The sequence below is a fragment of the Bubalus kerabau genome, chromosome 7 (genome assembly GCF_029407905.1).
Source record: "Bubalus kerabau isolate K-KA32 ecotype Philippines breed swamp buffalo chromosome 7, PCC_UOA_SB_1v2, whole genome shotgun sequence".
Classification (NCBI taxonomy): Eukaryota; Metazoa; Chordata; class Mammalia; order Artiodactyla; family Bovidae; genus Bubalus; species Bubalus kerabau.
In genome coordinates, this window is record NC_073630.1 from 24,585,898 (window position 1) to 24,602,016 (window position 16,119).

General features: G+C 37.4%; 1 protein-coding gene and 1 non-coding gene across 7 annotated transcripts in view; both read right to left on the reverse strand.

The window, feature by feature from the left end:
- Positions 1-583: 583 nt before the first annotated feature.
- The window catches only part of CENPE (centromere protein E), an 84,322-nt gene continuing 68,786 nt past the window's right edge, over positions 584-16,119 (reverse strand). For 5 of the 6 annotated variants that reach the window (XM_055587861.1, XM_055587859.1, XM_055587857.1 and 2 more), the window contains 7 exons: positions 14,509-14,724; positions 12,191-12,376; positions 9,950-10,062; positions 7,949-8,046; positions 5,343-5,526; positions 3,459-3,724; positions 584-955 (listed from right to left, as the gene is read on the reverse strand). In XM_055587861.1, coding sequence (XP_055443836.1) covers positions 861-955; positions 3,459-3,724; positions 5,343-5,526; positions 7,949-8,046; positions 9,950-10,062; positions 12,191-12,376; positions 14,509-14,724 — 1,158 coding nt within the window. In that variant the 3' untranslated portion in view covers positions 584-860. The remainder of the gene's footprint in view (positions 956-3,458; positions 3,725-5,342; positions 5,527-7,948; positions 8,047-9,949; positions 10,063-12,190; positions 12,377-14,508; positions 14,725-16,119) is intronic. The other variant, XM_055587858.1, reaches the window with a different exon arrangement.
- TRNAE-UUC (transfer RNA glutamic acid (anticodon UUC)) lies at positions 9,555-9,627 on the reverse strand. Its single transcript has one exon. It is a non-coding gene; the product is annotated as a tRNA-Glu (tRNA).

Consider the following 16,119-nt stretch of genomic DNA (forward strand, 5'->3'; position numbering starts at 1 on the left):
AGAAAACTCTACCTTGATAGAAACTCTGGCGCTGTTTCCTCATGTCTAAAATTAAAGGACACAATAAATTGGTGTGGTTTTTTTCCAGTTGCTAATGAAGTGCAACCGACTACAAAGTCTAATAACAAACCAATTTAGAGTGCTTGCACAGAGAGTGGGGTGGGTTGTAACTGGAAAGTGAGAAACAACTTCCATAGCTGTTTCAGCAAAAGGAAGATTAAAACTAGAAAATGCAGAGGCTGTATCACTTGCTATCCCTTAACAGCCGAAATATGGAATGCATATGTATATTTTTACAGGAAAATTCTGAAAGTCAACACAGAAGAAGAGAGGAGGGCCAGATATACTCTGAGTATCCCCCCAAGAAACCATCAGTTAAATTACATGGTGCTATGATCTGGAACAAGTAATCAAACATTTACTGAATGTTCAAGACACTAAAAGAAGAGTCTGTAATTTTGTTAATCAAATGATACTTTATATTCACTTATGACTTATGCTTTGGAATTCTCTAAGTCATATGTGGATAACTTTATATTAATAAAAATATATACATTTTATGTATACATGGAAAGATTGGAAATTTCCTTCAATAACTTTATTCTTTATAAAACATATAAATAAATAAAACTTTTCAACTTCTAAAGGATTACCACATTTAAGAAGAAGGTATATTGCTATCACCATTCTAGATTATGGGAATGCATCCCATTCCTTCATCTTCCAACCCTAGTGGCAAAGTGGGAACTGAACTGAAGTTGGATTGAGACATGACTGCCAGGGATAGACACATAAAGAAATAAACACAGACATTTCCAAACATGGAATGCTGGGCCTGCAGGAAAGTGGCAGAGCGGAGTCTACTGAGTCTTGCACTCTGGCACATCTTTTCCTGACGACATTTGCCAAGGACCTGGCTGGGGATCCTCGGTCTCCACTTCAGCAGTTTGTTCTTCTGAGGAGGAAAAAAAAAATATCAACAACAAAAGTAATCTTAGTGAAAACATAGACAAAACCCAAATATAACTAAAGTGGAAAGGATGTTGTGCCAGTAGAGACATGTGAAGAATAAAACATGGCGCTTCGACACGGTCATTAATTTCCTTGTTAAAAAGGTACGCTTCACTTCATCAGAGTTGAAGATGTTTATTCCCCATTTTCCCATAAAATGAATGGTTAGAAAAACCATATTGTACATAAAACCTAGAAGTAATAAATTTTTAGTTGGAATCCATCAATCTGAGAAGCAAAGTGAATCAAACAGATTAGCTGAGTTTGATTTTCTTTTGTCCTATTTTCAGGGAAAAACTAGTGTGCTATACACTACTATGTATTTTAGAGAATACTTAGCCATCGTTGGAAAGCTTTCTTTGAAGGTTTAAAAAGGCACTTTAACTGCATCTATTTACTTATAAGTAATAACTGTTTTAAAATTATATATGCATAAATCTAGGATAGCTGATCTTGAGATAATGAAAATTTCCTTTTATAATTAAAATTAAAAACTGACATTAACTTTTTAGATTGATATTTTATTAATACTAATTCAAGGATTATGTTCTTTAATTCTGAATTGGTGAATTTTTGATTTATGTATTCCCCCCCACCTTTTATTTCACTTAAAAATCATACCAGAAAGATCCATGTATTGATAAAAAGACTTAAGCATTTTTATTTGCAGTTGCCAAAAGGTGATTAGAAAACATATCAGTTTTTCCAAAGACCCTTCTAAAATGGTATGTGTGTGTGTGTGTGTGTACACCAAAAGCTCTATGGAAGTGTTAACTAGTGGAAGGTCCTTAAGTGTTTGTTAAATACTATTCAAAGAGCTGAATAGTTTCAGTTTTTTTTTTCCAAATTGTTTTGTTTTGTACTATCTCCCTAAGAGCACTGTCAAGGTGCTGACTTGATTCAATTTTGATGTGCAGTTGATGAGAATGAACTGATTCCTTTGTCACAGTTCCCATATTCTTGCCTGGAGAATTCCATGGACAGAGGAGCCTGGAGAGAGATATAGTCCGTGGGGTCCCAAAGAGTCAGACACCACTGAGCGACTAAAACTTTGACTTTTCAGAGCTCTCATACACCCTGGCAACCTTTGCTCAGAGCTTTACATATCTGGCAGCTGCCTCTTTTGATGAAGCTTTTTTTGTTTTAGGTTTCTACAAATGCATAATAGGGTATTTCTGACAGGTGGATACCCTGTCACAAAGGGCTCTGGCCATGCACTCCTGGCATGTGGTGAGAAAGGCTAAGACACACCATATTACAGAGCTTCTCCTGGCACGTTCCCCATCTCTGTGGACAGTGCCTCCGCAGAGCTGGGGGTGAGCCTGATGCCCGACACCCACTCCATCCAATCAGGCACTGAGCCTGCTGATTCTACCTCCAGATCTCTCCCATCTGTCGCGTCTCCTCGACTCTACTGTGCCTGCCCAAGTTCACGCTGTCCCCTTGCCCAGGCACCTGTTACACTCTTGCTCCCATGATTTGTGGGTTACCCTACAGCTGAGGCAATGTGTTCAAAATGTACGCGCCATCACGCTCCTCTGCTCTTGTTTGAAATCTGAAGGCTTCCTCCATCTGCTCTCAGGGTCAAGTTTAAATTCTTTCACACTCTCTACAGAGAGTGTGCTCTGCAGGTCTGGCTCTTGCCTCTCTTCTTTGCTTCACTGACTCCATCCACAGAAGCCTGCGTTCCTTGCGCTCTGGCCACATCATGCTCTTTCAGCCCTCCCCTGACCGTGGTCCCTCCTACTCTGGCTGGGGCTGTCAATGTTCTGTCTGTAAATGCGCGGCCCTCCTCTCTCTGTTCAGCTAGCTCCCGTTAACCTGTTAGATCTCAGTTCCCCTCTTCAAGGAAGACTTTCGTAATATTCCTAAAACAAAAACCTACTGTAAACCTCAGAGCCGTTTGCACCCTAGAATTTTCCCTTTGACTACCTGATTGCTGTCTATACCTAGTACACTGTAAGCTCTAGGAGGACAGGAACTGCATCTAGTTTTGCTTGTTACTTCACCATTAGGGTATAATATGTATCACAGAGTTGATATTAAAGAATTCTGTTGACTGAATGAATCAGTAAATGATACAAGTCTATGATCTGGCTTGTGTAAAATGAATATATAATCCTACTGGAAATACTGGCCCACTGAATTCATAAGAAAGTCTTTTTCAGTAAAAGTAGTTTTGTGTATAGGGTAGTGTCTTTATGTCCTTGGAAGTGTTGCTTGTCCATTTCAGGGAAAAGATGACGGTTTAACACACAGACTTCACTCAGGGTAAACAGTGACTACGCTTAAGAGAAATTTTGTCCCCCCAGAAAGCAATGAAGTCTCTGCCCTGTGGTTGGTCAACTGCATCCTCTCCTGTCGATACTTGCCCTGTGGCATCACGTAGTAAAGAGAAGCTCCCACTGTTATCCCCCCATTTCTGAGTAAGCAGTATATTTACCTACCTGGACAAAGGCCTAAACCTGAGTTATCAAAATAGCGAACTGGAGGAGGTACTGGCAAAGACTTTGATCGGTTATCAAAAAACCAAGATTTCGGCGACTCCTTCGGCACAGGATCTTGGACATTCCGTTCCTTGCATTGAGAAGATATATGGTGTCTCTTTTTAGAGGGTGTCCTGGTCACTTTAGGAGACTTTGGAGAATTCTCACAAGTTACTTCTTTGTGAACCTCTCTTTTAAGAGTTCTCTCCTTCCATGTCTTGACCTCACTGGAAAGATGATGATAATAGCTTAAATGTGGTGGTGGTGGGTGAGGGGGAGTAGGAGGAGAAAAAAGGAGACCACAGACTGCAATTCCTGCAATGTATTCACACTTAAAAAAAAATGTTTTTAAATTGTGGTGTGTGTTACAATATACATAACATAAACTTGAGCATTTTATCATATTTACATTCTCGTTTCAACCTAATGCTTCCTGTTTGGACTGTTTCTACAGTTCAGACAATGAAATGAGGTCAGTATAAACTGAGTAATTGTAGTAAATCTCCATAATCATGGGGGTTTGAAAAGAAATGATATCAGATTTTTAAATGAATCGATGATATGATCTAGTGTATTTTGTGGCCATAATTAGTCTCTGGGATAGATGACTCTAATTATCTGTTATTTTAAGAGAAATAATTCGTGGTGCTTTCCTGGATTCATTATATTCTTGCTTCATAGAGGAAATGCTACCACATTGCTCTGGTTCCTCCAGAGAGAAACCTGGGCAACAATACTAGGGCCCCGTCTTCCTCATACTTATTCCTCAAATTCATCTCCTTCTTTTTATCTGCACTGGCACCATTCCAGTCCATGCCAAAACTATCTTTTGCTTGGGCAACAATAAACAAATTCCTAAGCTGGGGCCTCCAATACCGAGATCCTGTCTGATCTCGGAAGGTCAGGGTCTCCTCCAGTGGAGGAAATCCTTCCATTACATTTCAGATCCCCTCCAAACGTCCTCCCAGTGACCTCTGGAGGCCTGTGCTATCCGGGCCAGTTCCCTCTGGTGTTTCATCTCGCGCCTCACTGTCTCTGTCTCTGCCCTTGCTACACTGGATGTCTTTCAGCTCCACCAGCAGGTCACTGTTTCTGACTCAGAGCATGTGCACATGCCATTCCCTCAGCCTAGAGAGCTTACCTGCCTCTCCTTTCATCTGGCCTAATCTCTATTCAGTTTTCACACTGAATCTTAAAGATTAATCTCTTGATCAACACCACTCCCCACACCAAGACTTGATGTCTCTGTTATATACTCTTTCCTCATGTCCTACTTTTTGATGTTGCTGTTTGCTTGACAGCACTCACTACAAAGAATTAGTTAGTTGTGGACTTTACTTATTAGTTTAATGCCTATTTTTCCTCTATTGTATCACTAGTAGAGGTTAGTACAAGATTCTATTCTTGGGTATAAGCCAAATAATTAAATTTGTTAGATACGTTTACAAGTAAAACTAAGCAGCTACAGTAAGGGACCTAAGGGGCTCTTCCTTGAGTAGGGCCCACTGACTTGGGTATATGGACTTGTGGTATATATGAGCTGCCCCCTCAAAGATCTTTCTTTACTTCCTGGTTCTTGGCTTAGTTAAACATAGGTCAGTTGATACATGGCAAACAGATGGAACGGTGCTACTGTATTCCTATTCCTTTTAGAAAAGACATATGAACTTTAACAGTTACTTTCTCCATATTGTGTGAAGGATTATCAAATGCAAAAAATATTTAGTTGGGAAAGAGTCCCCCCGCCCAAAAGAAAACAAACTAAAAAGACACAACTTATGTGTTTACACCATTCTCCCCAACATGTAACAGATGTAATTTCTGTATCATATAAGGCGATCTTACCTTGACAGTTCATTCTTTTGCTTCATGAGCTGTTCATTTTGCTGCTTTAACTTAGAAACCTCCTTTTCCAGCCGTATATATTCACTTTTCAGGATAAGAGCTTTCGTGCTTTGTACAATGCCACTGCCACCTCCACAGGTTAAGGGTTTATTTGAAGGCTGAGTATCAATATGTTCTGATAGTACTGTGGGACACAGAAGCACAGACAGGTGGGGGATAATTTGAATAGCTCAAAATTAAAAACACACAAACCCGTAACAAAGGGCACTAAGTCATAAAAATAAAAATACCTCGACCACCCTCTATCTGGAAGTCAACCCTGACTTCCTTCTCCCTTACCTCACATGCCTATTTGGCCATCAATTTCACATAGCTCTAGAATCCTCCTGCTGCTTTCTACCAATCAATCCTACTACCATAACCCTGTTAGGACTGTTTTCCGTGGCTGCAGTAGTAAGGGTCCTCCCCAGACAGAGCCGTCCCTCACTCGTCGGTCTTCTATTACCAGTGGGACCACCTGGCAGACTTCTTCCTACAGCGTGTGTGTGTGTGTGTGTGGGGTCCACCACTCAGTGAACCTCGAGCACTCAATACTGTTCACTAAATGAACCTGAGGTTGATATTAAAGCATACATTATTAAGGATTCTACCCTATGTGTGCAGAAGTAATGTAAGGAACTGCTTTGTACATTTTAGATAAAACTGCATGAAACTGTGAGGTGCTTTCTGACGTAGACTAATCCACCGGGTCACTGGCAATTTCTTAAAGAAAGGTAAAGGTGTGTGTGGGGAAGATACTCGATGTCTATTTCCTTTTGAATGATTCTGAAATCAGGGACAACATGAAAGTCACAAATCAAGAGTACTTATACTGATCCTCCTGTAACAACAAGGAACTCTCAGGTCTATTTTTATCTCTTGAAGTTTTTCAGGTTGCAGCTGTGATCACCTTAACACTATCTCTGATTCTTTCTTTCTTTCTTTCTTTACTTGGCTGGTCAGGTCTTAGTTGAGGCATCTGGGTTCTTTTGTTGTGGCCCACGGGCTCTCTAGTTACGGCACACAGGCTTAGTAGTTCTGCGGCATGTGGGTCTTAGTTCCCTGACCAGGGATTGAACCTGCATTCCCTGCGTTGCAAGGTGGATTCTTCAACCACCAGATCACCAGCGAAGTGTACTCTGATTTTTTTTTTTAAATGAGTGGACAATAACACACACAAATATCATCCTACATTTGCTAGACCTTCAGAATTTTCAGCGTGCTCGCACATACAACTTTTAGTGTGACCCTTAAAACAATTACACACATAAGCTAAGTCAGGGCTGCCCTCAGGGTTTCACACAGCATTAAATGAGGGCAATCAATTCAGAGACCTGTCCTTGACTGAATTCAATGCTTGTCCCTCTACAAAGCTGATCTAAGTATTGGTCAGCGTTTTCTCTTGATAAATGAAACACAAGAAACAGAAATACAGAAAAAGGTATAGTTTGAGAGATAGTGTCAGACTTTATTTTTTGGGGCTCCAAAATCACTGCAGATGGTGACTGCAGCCATGAAATTAAAAGATGCTTACTCCTTGGAAGGAAAGTTATGACCAACCTAGATAGCATATTGAAAATCAGAGACATTACTTTGCCAACAAAGGTTTGTCTAGTCAAGGCTATGGTTTTTCCAGTGGTCATGTATGGATGTGAGAGTTGGACTGTGAAGAAAGCTGAGCACTGAAGAATTGATGCTTTTGAACTGTGGTGTTGGAGAAGACTCTTGAGAGTCCCTTGGACTGCAAGGAGATCCAACCAGTCCATTCTGAAGATCAGCCCTGGGATTTCTTTGGAAGGAATGATGCTAAAGCTGAGACTCCAGTACTTTGGCCACCTCATGCGAAGTGTTGACTCATTGGAAAAGACTCTGATGCTGGGAGGAATTGGGGGCAGGAGGAAAAGGGGTGACAGAGGATGAGATGGCTGGATGGCATCACTGATTCTATGGACGTGAGTTTGGGTGAACTCAGGGAGTTGGTGATGGACGGGGAGGCCTGGCGTGCTATGATTCATGGGGTCGCAAAGAGTCGGACACGACTGAGCGACTGAACTGAACTGAACTGAGAGATATATAGGCAGAAATTTGATCACTGGACTTGAAGACTGTTCCTATGATAAATTTCAAACCACCTGCCAGTAAGAACAAGTCGGATAATATTTATTTTTACTGTGAATGGATATTTTTACTGTGCATATGGTTACAATCTACTAAGATATGTGCTTGTATTTTTATTGGGAAGTGTACTTCTACCCTGATAGTTAAGTCATTCTTTTATAGTACTGAAGATATCTTCACTAATATGTAAAGATTTGATAATGCAAAAGCAAATTTCCTATTTTCTAAGAATGTATAATGGAGAAACAGTCAAGATTATAGGAAACTAAGGAGATATCACAGGATAAATATAAGCCCAATGAATTCATCTGAAAAACAAGTTTTTTCTAAATCAGTGACTAATTTAGGTTTATTCTTGATTGTCATTATCTATAATAGTACTCTTCAAAATGTTTAAGTGTATTGAAGTAAAATGGAAAGATCAGGAAGTATCAGCATTTTTCACTTACTTGAGGTATCTTGGGCCTGTTGATTTCTTCTAAGATTTTCTCTCAATAGCCTTATAACTTCTTTTTGATATTCTACAGTGGCTTTTGTTGAAGCAATTCTATTAAGAGCAACAGAAATATGTAAAAACCCAGAAACAGATTTTTAATGAAGGAATAAACACAACTGCTGTCAAGCATTTTCTAGCAAGACACATCATATCAACATAATGTTTATAGGTAGCAGTAGGTAACGCCTTATGATACCTTCCTGGTATCATGCACCTCACAGCTATTTTATCATCAAATTGCAAGTATTTTGTCTGGTTGCAGGAATGATTTCTTTTTTTAACACTGAGAAATCATTTCTATTTAAATTTCTGGAAGCTCAATAGCTATTAAAGGTATATTGAGTAAAGTTATACCTGGGGGCACCATAAAACAAGTAAATACCAAGACGGTATAACAATCACCAGAGCATGAAAGCAAAAAGCAGCTTCCGTTCTAAAGTCAGGAAAGCAAACCCTAGCTGCAGCTCTGGTCCAAGGCATTATAATCAAAGGTCAAATTCTGCTCACTGTTCCCTGGTAGAGACATTTTATGAACTGTTTGCTTAAGCATTAATCAGCAGAGATAAATTGTAAGATACTCTGCTTTTTTTAGAGGCTGACAGTATCTGCTGATTCTATTCTGTAAGTAAAATTGCTTTTTATGATGAAGATCTTAACAGATATGTTTCACTTTTTATCACTGGAAGGCTGGTTAGAATGAATGAAGATCTGGAGTGCTACGTATTTGGCAAAATTACACATTATCATTAAATATTAAAGATTTATAGGAAGAATTAAAAACGTTAAGAGCCAGGAGGGAAGAAATCCTTTAATATAAACCAACCCTTTTATTGATTATGAATGTGAAGCCCAGAGAGATAAACAGCTTGTTAAAGGTGATATATTCATTAGAGGCAATATATTTCTAACTTAGTTTCCCTGACACTAATGGTCTTTTCATTATTCTATATCACAAAGAACTTCAGGCATGCTATTATGTATATGGGGTGTGTATGTGTGAGTGTGTGTGTGTTAGTCACTCAGTTGTGTTCAACTCTTTGCAATCCCATTGACTGTAGCCCATCAGGCTCTTCTGTTCATGGAATTCTCTAGGCAAGTATACTGTAGTGGGTTGCTGTTCCCTTCTCTAGGGGATCTTCCTGACCCAGGGATTGAACCCAGGTCTCCCACATTGCAGGCAGATTCTTTTTACCATCTGAGCTACCAGGGAAGCCCCATGTATATGGTACTACATAAATAAATAAGTAAAAAAGAATATGCTCTTGGGTATTCCCTGGAGAAGGAAATGGCAACCCACTCCAGTATTCTTGCCTGGAGAATCCCATGGATGGAGGAGCCTGATAGGTTACAGTCCATGGGGTTGCAAAGGGTTGGACACGACTGAGCAACTTCACTCACTCACTTGGGTATTAGGTATTATAATTTAAAAGGAAATACAACTTTTCCACAAAAACATGACAGAAAGAATAAATAAAATAAGTAAAAACCAACAGAAACCTTAGCAAACTGGAACCCACAGGTCTTTTTTTGGCCACATCTTGTGGCTTGCTGAATCTTACTTCCCTGGCCCGGGATTGAACCTGGGGCCATGGCAGTGAAAGTACCAAGTCCTAACTACTGGACTGCCAGGGAACTCCCCACCACAGGGTTTTTAACATTCACTTTCAAGCATAAAAAGGGTATTTTAAAGCTATTTATACATAATGAGCAAAAAGCACCCCCTCCCCCAAAAAAAGACATAGTGTTAGCAACCGAGATTGTGCTTATTTTAAAACCTTTACATATGTAATGAGAATTTAATAAATTTGAAATCCGTGAGTGGTTGAATTTATTTTTAGAAAAGCAAATAATAATAATTTCTTATATTTTAAAAACTTAACTAATGTAAAGAAATTTATATAGTTAAAGGAAATTTAAGCTTTTAAAAGCATGTTCAATTAAGGCATAGACATACTCCTTTTCAAACTCCTTCGCATTTTTCATCTTCTCTAGGTCTACTTTCACCAACTTCATTTTGAGATCTTCAATTTCTTCTTTATAAGGTTTAGCTCCTAAAGCAGCTTTGTCCTAAATGTTTTAAAGAACAGAAAAATATAATAATTTTATAGAAATTTTGAAGAGCTGCCTTGATCTGGCAGCATTTGGAAAAAGCAATCTTTTAATATATGAAAAGCAGGGGAGGCACAAATTTTAACCCTGAAACGAATAACAGATAGATATTTGAGGTAAAGTAATTGGAAGCGAATATGTATTTAGAGAACATATAATTTTGTTTCTTTCAACAAGTTTTTTTTCCCAATTTAAAACAATCTACCTAAACAAATGAAACAGAGGTGGAAAACAATGAAATGGATAGAGATAGGTTAATCAGGAAAATGAAAGAAAAAGATGTCAGTAAAACAATATAAATATCAAACTGGAATCAAATTTAAGGCACAAAGTATTACTCAGCATTGTTGAGGGTTTTTTTTTTAAACTTTTTGTTTATTTTTGGCTGCACTACATGGTGTGCGGGATCTTAGTTCCCCACCAGGGATCGAACTCACATCCCCTTGCTGTGGAAGCATATAGTCTTAATCACTGGACCACCAGGGTATTCCCTGCTGAGGATATTTTATAGTCAAAGATGGTCCATCCACCAACTTGCAACTCAGGCTTTTACATGAGCTAGAGAAGAAATAACCTTCCATCTTATTTGAGCCATTGCATTTTTGGTTCCCTTTTTTTATAGCAGCTAGCGTGTCACATTAATACACTCTCCTGGATTCTCTCTTCAAAGGACAACTGTTTAAAAATTAACTAAGACCATGATATCCTTTAGCCAAAATCCTCTGATGATTTCCCATCCCACTCAGAATAAAAACCAGAGGAGCCTGCAAGACCCTTTTTGATTTGGCTCTCTGCTATTTTTCACCTCCTTTCCCACCTCTATCCTCTTGCTTACTCTGTTCAGGAAGACACTGGCCTTCTTGTGGTTTCCTAAACATGTCTAGACTTGCTGTTTCTGTGTTGAGACCTTCGTGTTTGCTACTTCCTTTGTCTAGAAGGCCCTTCTACCACACTGCTCACCCCATCACTTCACATCACTCTAAAAGTGTGGCCCTCCTCAGTAACCCTTTATAAAATCACATCTCTTTCCCTTACACTCCCACTTTATTCAGTATCCCCGTACCTTGTCTGGCTTAATTTTTTTCCATTGCATTTTTCACTATTTGACACACACATATATATTTCATTATTTTCTCACTTCCTGAATGATAATGTAAACTCCTTGAAGGAAGGGAGAAACTTTTTTATCCCATTGCTGTACATGTGGCATCTAGAACAATGACTAACACATAGCAGGTAGCCAACAAATATTTGTTGAATGAATAAAAATGTGGTCATTAAATTACTTGAAATATTAAAATATTAGTCTCAAAATTCTAAAGCTTCACAGTGAATTTTCTTGGTTTTTAGCTATACCAACATTTGTCACCAAAACAAAAAGATTATTTTCTCTTGCCTCTCTGTTTCATGTCTCATTGAGTGAGCCTGAATTTTTAGAACAATATTAAATAATGGAAAAAGAGACATTCTTGACTAGTTCCCAATTTTAACTCCAAAGAAGAGACACTGGAGCAGAGATAACACAAATACCTATTAGGATTGGACTCAAGTAAAAGAAGAATGAGAAGTGGCTAGGCTAAAACAAAAGGGAGTGGTAAAGACACAATGAACGAGGGCACAGACGGTGTAATGGCACTCAGGGTCAAAAACATTCATTAACATTCTTTAAAATACAGGTCAGAGTCAGCTGACAGGCTAGCAGGTGGGACTCAACAACAAGGGATTAAGTGGAAGAAAAGAGACTTTTAAAATGTACTTATTTAATAAATATTATTTGGATCTGAAGCTTTTTTATGAAAAATAAAAAAATATACTTTAAACTATAAAGAATAATATTTATATGTCTCTTAAAAACATTTTTTTTAGGAAGATAAAAATCATTTTGGATGAAAATATATTCCTACATTTCATTTCTAAGTTGTCACTTGCTTTTTAAAAGTTTTGAGTCCTGAACTTTAGATATGCACAGATAACACAAAGTTGAAGTAAAAGCTGAGTCCCAAATCATCTGCCAAATTCAGCAGTAAAAGAAAAAAAACAAACAAAAAACCACTCTTATATTTGTAAAATGAGATTGTTAAATTACCTGAAGTACTTGGATCATTTCTTTTGTTTTTTCAAGGCATTCATTTGCTTCATTAACTTGCCGTTGAAGTTTTGCTATTACATCATTAGTCATCTCAAGTTCTTTCTGCATCTTCATAATCTTGCCCTCCTTATGCATAGCACTTTCTTTAGCTTCACGGAGTGATGTTTCCAGAGCTTGAATTTTCTATTAGAAAAAGTATACGTTTAAGGTCTGCCATAACGACAGTCACAATTAAGACAAAGATAATCATATACAGGTATTCATTTTCACAGATCGCATTAACAAAGGATAAAAGAGAAGGAGAAGCCAAATGCCAATTTACATATGTATTTTTTTTTTTAATTTATAAGCTGGTGCTTTTTGAGTTAAAAAATACCCAGATTTTACATTATAAGGTTTAGTGTTTATTTACTAGTTAGCATGGTACCAAGCATTTAAAATAGGCACCTACATTTTAAATGAACACAACTTAAGAGTTGATAATTAGCTCTTTAATATGTCTTTTCCTTTATTTTTATTATCCAGTTTTGAACTTGAAAAATAAAAGCATATGGAACAATTGATGAAGAGTAACTTTCCCACCTCAGTACCCCAGTTGAGCCTAAGGTAATAACTTGACTCTTCCAGGTCTGTCCTTCCGGAAGTTGTCTATGTGTATCTAAGCATACGTGAATATTCAATTCATAAAAACAGTCACACACACAGTAGGAACATACTATAGCTCTGCATTAAAAAAAAACCAACTTGACAATATATTTTCCAGATCTTTCCATCATCAACGCACATTGTTTTTGTTCAGTAGCTAAGTCATGGTCGATTCTCTGCAACCCCATGGGTGTAGCCAGCCAGACTCCTCTGTGCATGGAATTCACTCCATGGCAAGAATACTGGAGTGGGTTGCCATTCCTTTCTCCAGGAATTTGCTCAGATTAATGTCCCTTGAGTCGGTGATGCTATCTATGTAGATCTCTCATATTTGTTTTCATGGATACATACATCCTGTTTCATGGAAATCATCCACTAAAGAACATTTAGGTGATTTCTAGTTTTTTTTTTTTCCAGGTACCAAAAATACTGGAATTTAAATATCTGAGTCTGTTCATATTTATAAGATTAGTCACATACATATACATGCAGGTTTCTCAGACAATACATTTCTTTTTGGCCTACCCAGATTTTATTTTTGTTTGAGCGAGGTGGAAATCCAGATATTTTTTTCCCCAGATGTCAAGCTGGTTGTTCTGAATAAAATATTAAGTAAATCATTTTTTCCTCACTGAGTTGTTAACCATCATCATATACAAATTCTCAAACTTTCCTGAGTGTACTGAATTTTGTTCAGTTCCAATGCTCTATTTACTTATTTCTGAATCATTACCAAACTATTCTACTTATCTATTCTTATATCATTACCAAACTATTCTAATTTGGCATAATTTCCAAACTAATAGCATACGATTTCTCATCTGATAAGGCATGTCCTGGGTTGCTGCTTCTTCATCTTACTGCTTTGTGGGATGGGTTTCAAATTTCTGCCAGCTGACTGAGGTCTGCAGTAATCAATACATCAATCTACTGTACACTAGTGACCTTCTGGTTTCCGCTGGTATTTATTAAACTAGTGGCTGTTGTTTTATTATGAGTGTTTATTTCAGTGAAAATGACCAGTTATAATTTACTCTTGGGTTCCCCTCTAAGTCATTTTGTGTGATAATAAAATAAAATACCATGTTTGCTTTACAGAGTCCCAGTAAGGGTAAAGTAATTGAATTATTCAAGTAACATACTGATTCTTCTGCACAGGTAATCTGCTTACAAAATCTATTTTTAGCCTCTTCCATTTTTATTTTGATTATAACATTAACCAATATGAAAGACATTGATGATAATTAGAGAAACCCTAAATTGCTCTTTCCCCTTAAACTAGTTTTGTATAAAGACACAGACTATAGTTTAATAGAAAGTCACATGATTTAGGAAGCTTACACCGTACGGTAACAATACTTTAAGTGGTGTATGCATTTAGTAATCAGATTAAGCTATGAGTTACTTCTGCTTCATAATCCAAAGGGAAGATCTTATATAACACCTAGCTGTTTAATTAGCTGAATGATAGCCACAATAGAACTCTATTTAAAAAAACAAGCCCATCACACCTATGCAAAGATAACCCATGTTCCCTAACACATTCAATACTATAATTTTGCTTTGAAATGCTATGTAAGACCTGTTATATATAAATGTCATACAAAATGTTAAAGGCATTTTAAGATTTTGATGAAACTGCAAATTGAAAAATCTAAGAAAGTACACACCTCTGTGACTTGCTGTGTAGCTCTTGTTGTGACATGAAGATTCCTGTCTTGTGTAGTAGGATTAACAAGAGCACCAGAGGTCAGGGAGAGCTTCAAAGCTTGGTAGTTTTTAAATAGTTTTTGATTGTTTTCTTTCACTGATTTCAGATCATGTTCCCATTCTTTGGCTATGGTAGCATTTCTTTCTTCAAACTCTGTTAATTCATTCATTATAGCCTATTGGATTGTAAAAACACCATTATAGCTCTAAAATGAAATGAATTACATAAAAGAAAAAAAGGAAAACACTATGAAAATACTAGAGTTCTAGGACAAGGCATATGCTGACACCTTTATTCAGCACACTCCAGAATAGAACTTTAAAAGAATGTGAACATTCTTCGTGGTTCAAATCAGTTCCTGAAATTTCAAATGACGTTGGATATTGGTGATGAGAATAAAACAGTAAGGGCTGAAGAGCACCTGTACTACTTTGCAAGATGATAATCTCGGTATTGGATCCCAACTAACATATAAAGAAGAATCTGAAGAATTATGCAGGTTAAAGTTCTTATGCATGTTATGACATATACCACATCATATATAAACATTAACTGACATCTAATAGCAGGACATACCCAGTAAACTTAACAACAAGCTATTTTCATTCTAAACCTCAGTGTTTATAGGGAAAAATCATTCACTGACTTTTTGTAATTAATCTGAAAACCCTGTATTTCTGTGCAGGGAATAATGATCAACCAATATCTTCTTTTACATCAAAGCCTAACTAGCTCTGAAATTACTCATATCATCCTTTTACTTCCTAATTTCTAAGGGATGTACTTTTTGCTGTCATCATGGATGCCTTATTGGTCTCACCTATAAATTTCTGGGTGGCTTTATGGCCAATTTGTCAGAGTTGGATCCTAACTTAGCTGTGTTCTTGCCAGCATCCTGGATGCTCCATGGCTCTCAACTAGGACCTCACACTACATAGAATTACCAGCTGCTTTTTTCAGGGTGCTGGAAGAAGCCACATATCCATGCTGGTCCTCATTGCAAGAGTCCCACTTTCTTTTTTCATTGAAGTGTAATTGATTTACAATGCTGTGTTAGTTTCAGATGTAGAGAAAAGTGATTCAGTTACACATACATATGTATCTTACTTTTTCTTCAGATCTTTTTCCCTTACAAGTTATTACAAAATATTGAGTACAGTTCCCTGTGCAGAACAGTAGGAACATGCTGGAGAAATTCCTACTCTTTGATCACAACTGGGCCTTCAACATTACAAGAACAACACTTAAATATGTGGAGATTACCTTATCCAAACACTGGCTATGCGTTTCTCCATTGACTGTGAACTATTTTTTTTTTTTTTGAAACAACTCATTTACTATTTTGCTAGCCTGGATTATTTAACAGATGGATGAACAATCCAGTCACAGGCAATTATTTTTTTTAGAAACATTATCTATATTTCAATATGATTAAAGTATTGTTTCCAGATGAAGTTAAAGTCTTTGTTTGGAAATAACTACCCAAACATAGAGACATAACACTAATATTAAATGCTGTAACATTAATCTAGGTCCCTCTGCTCCAGTTACTTATGGTGGTTTAGTCACT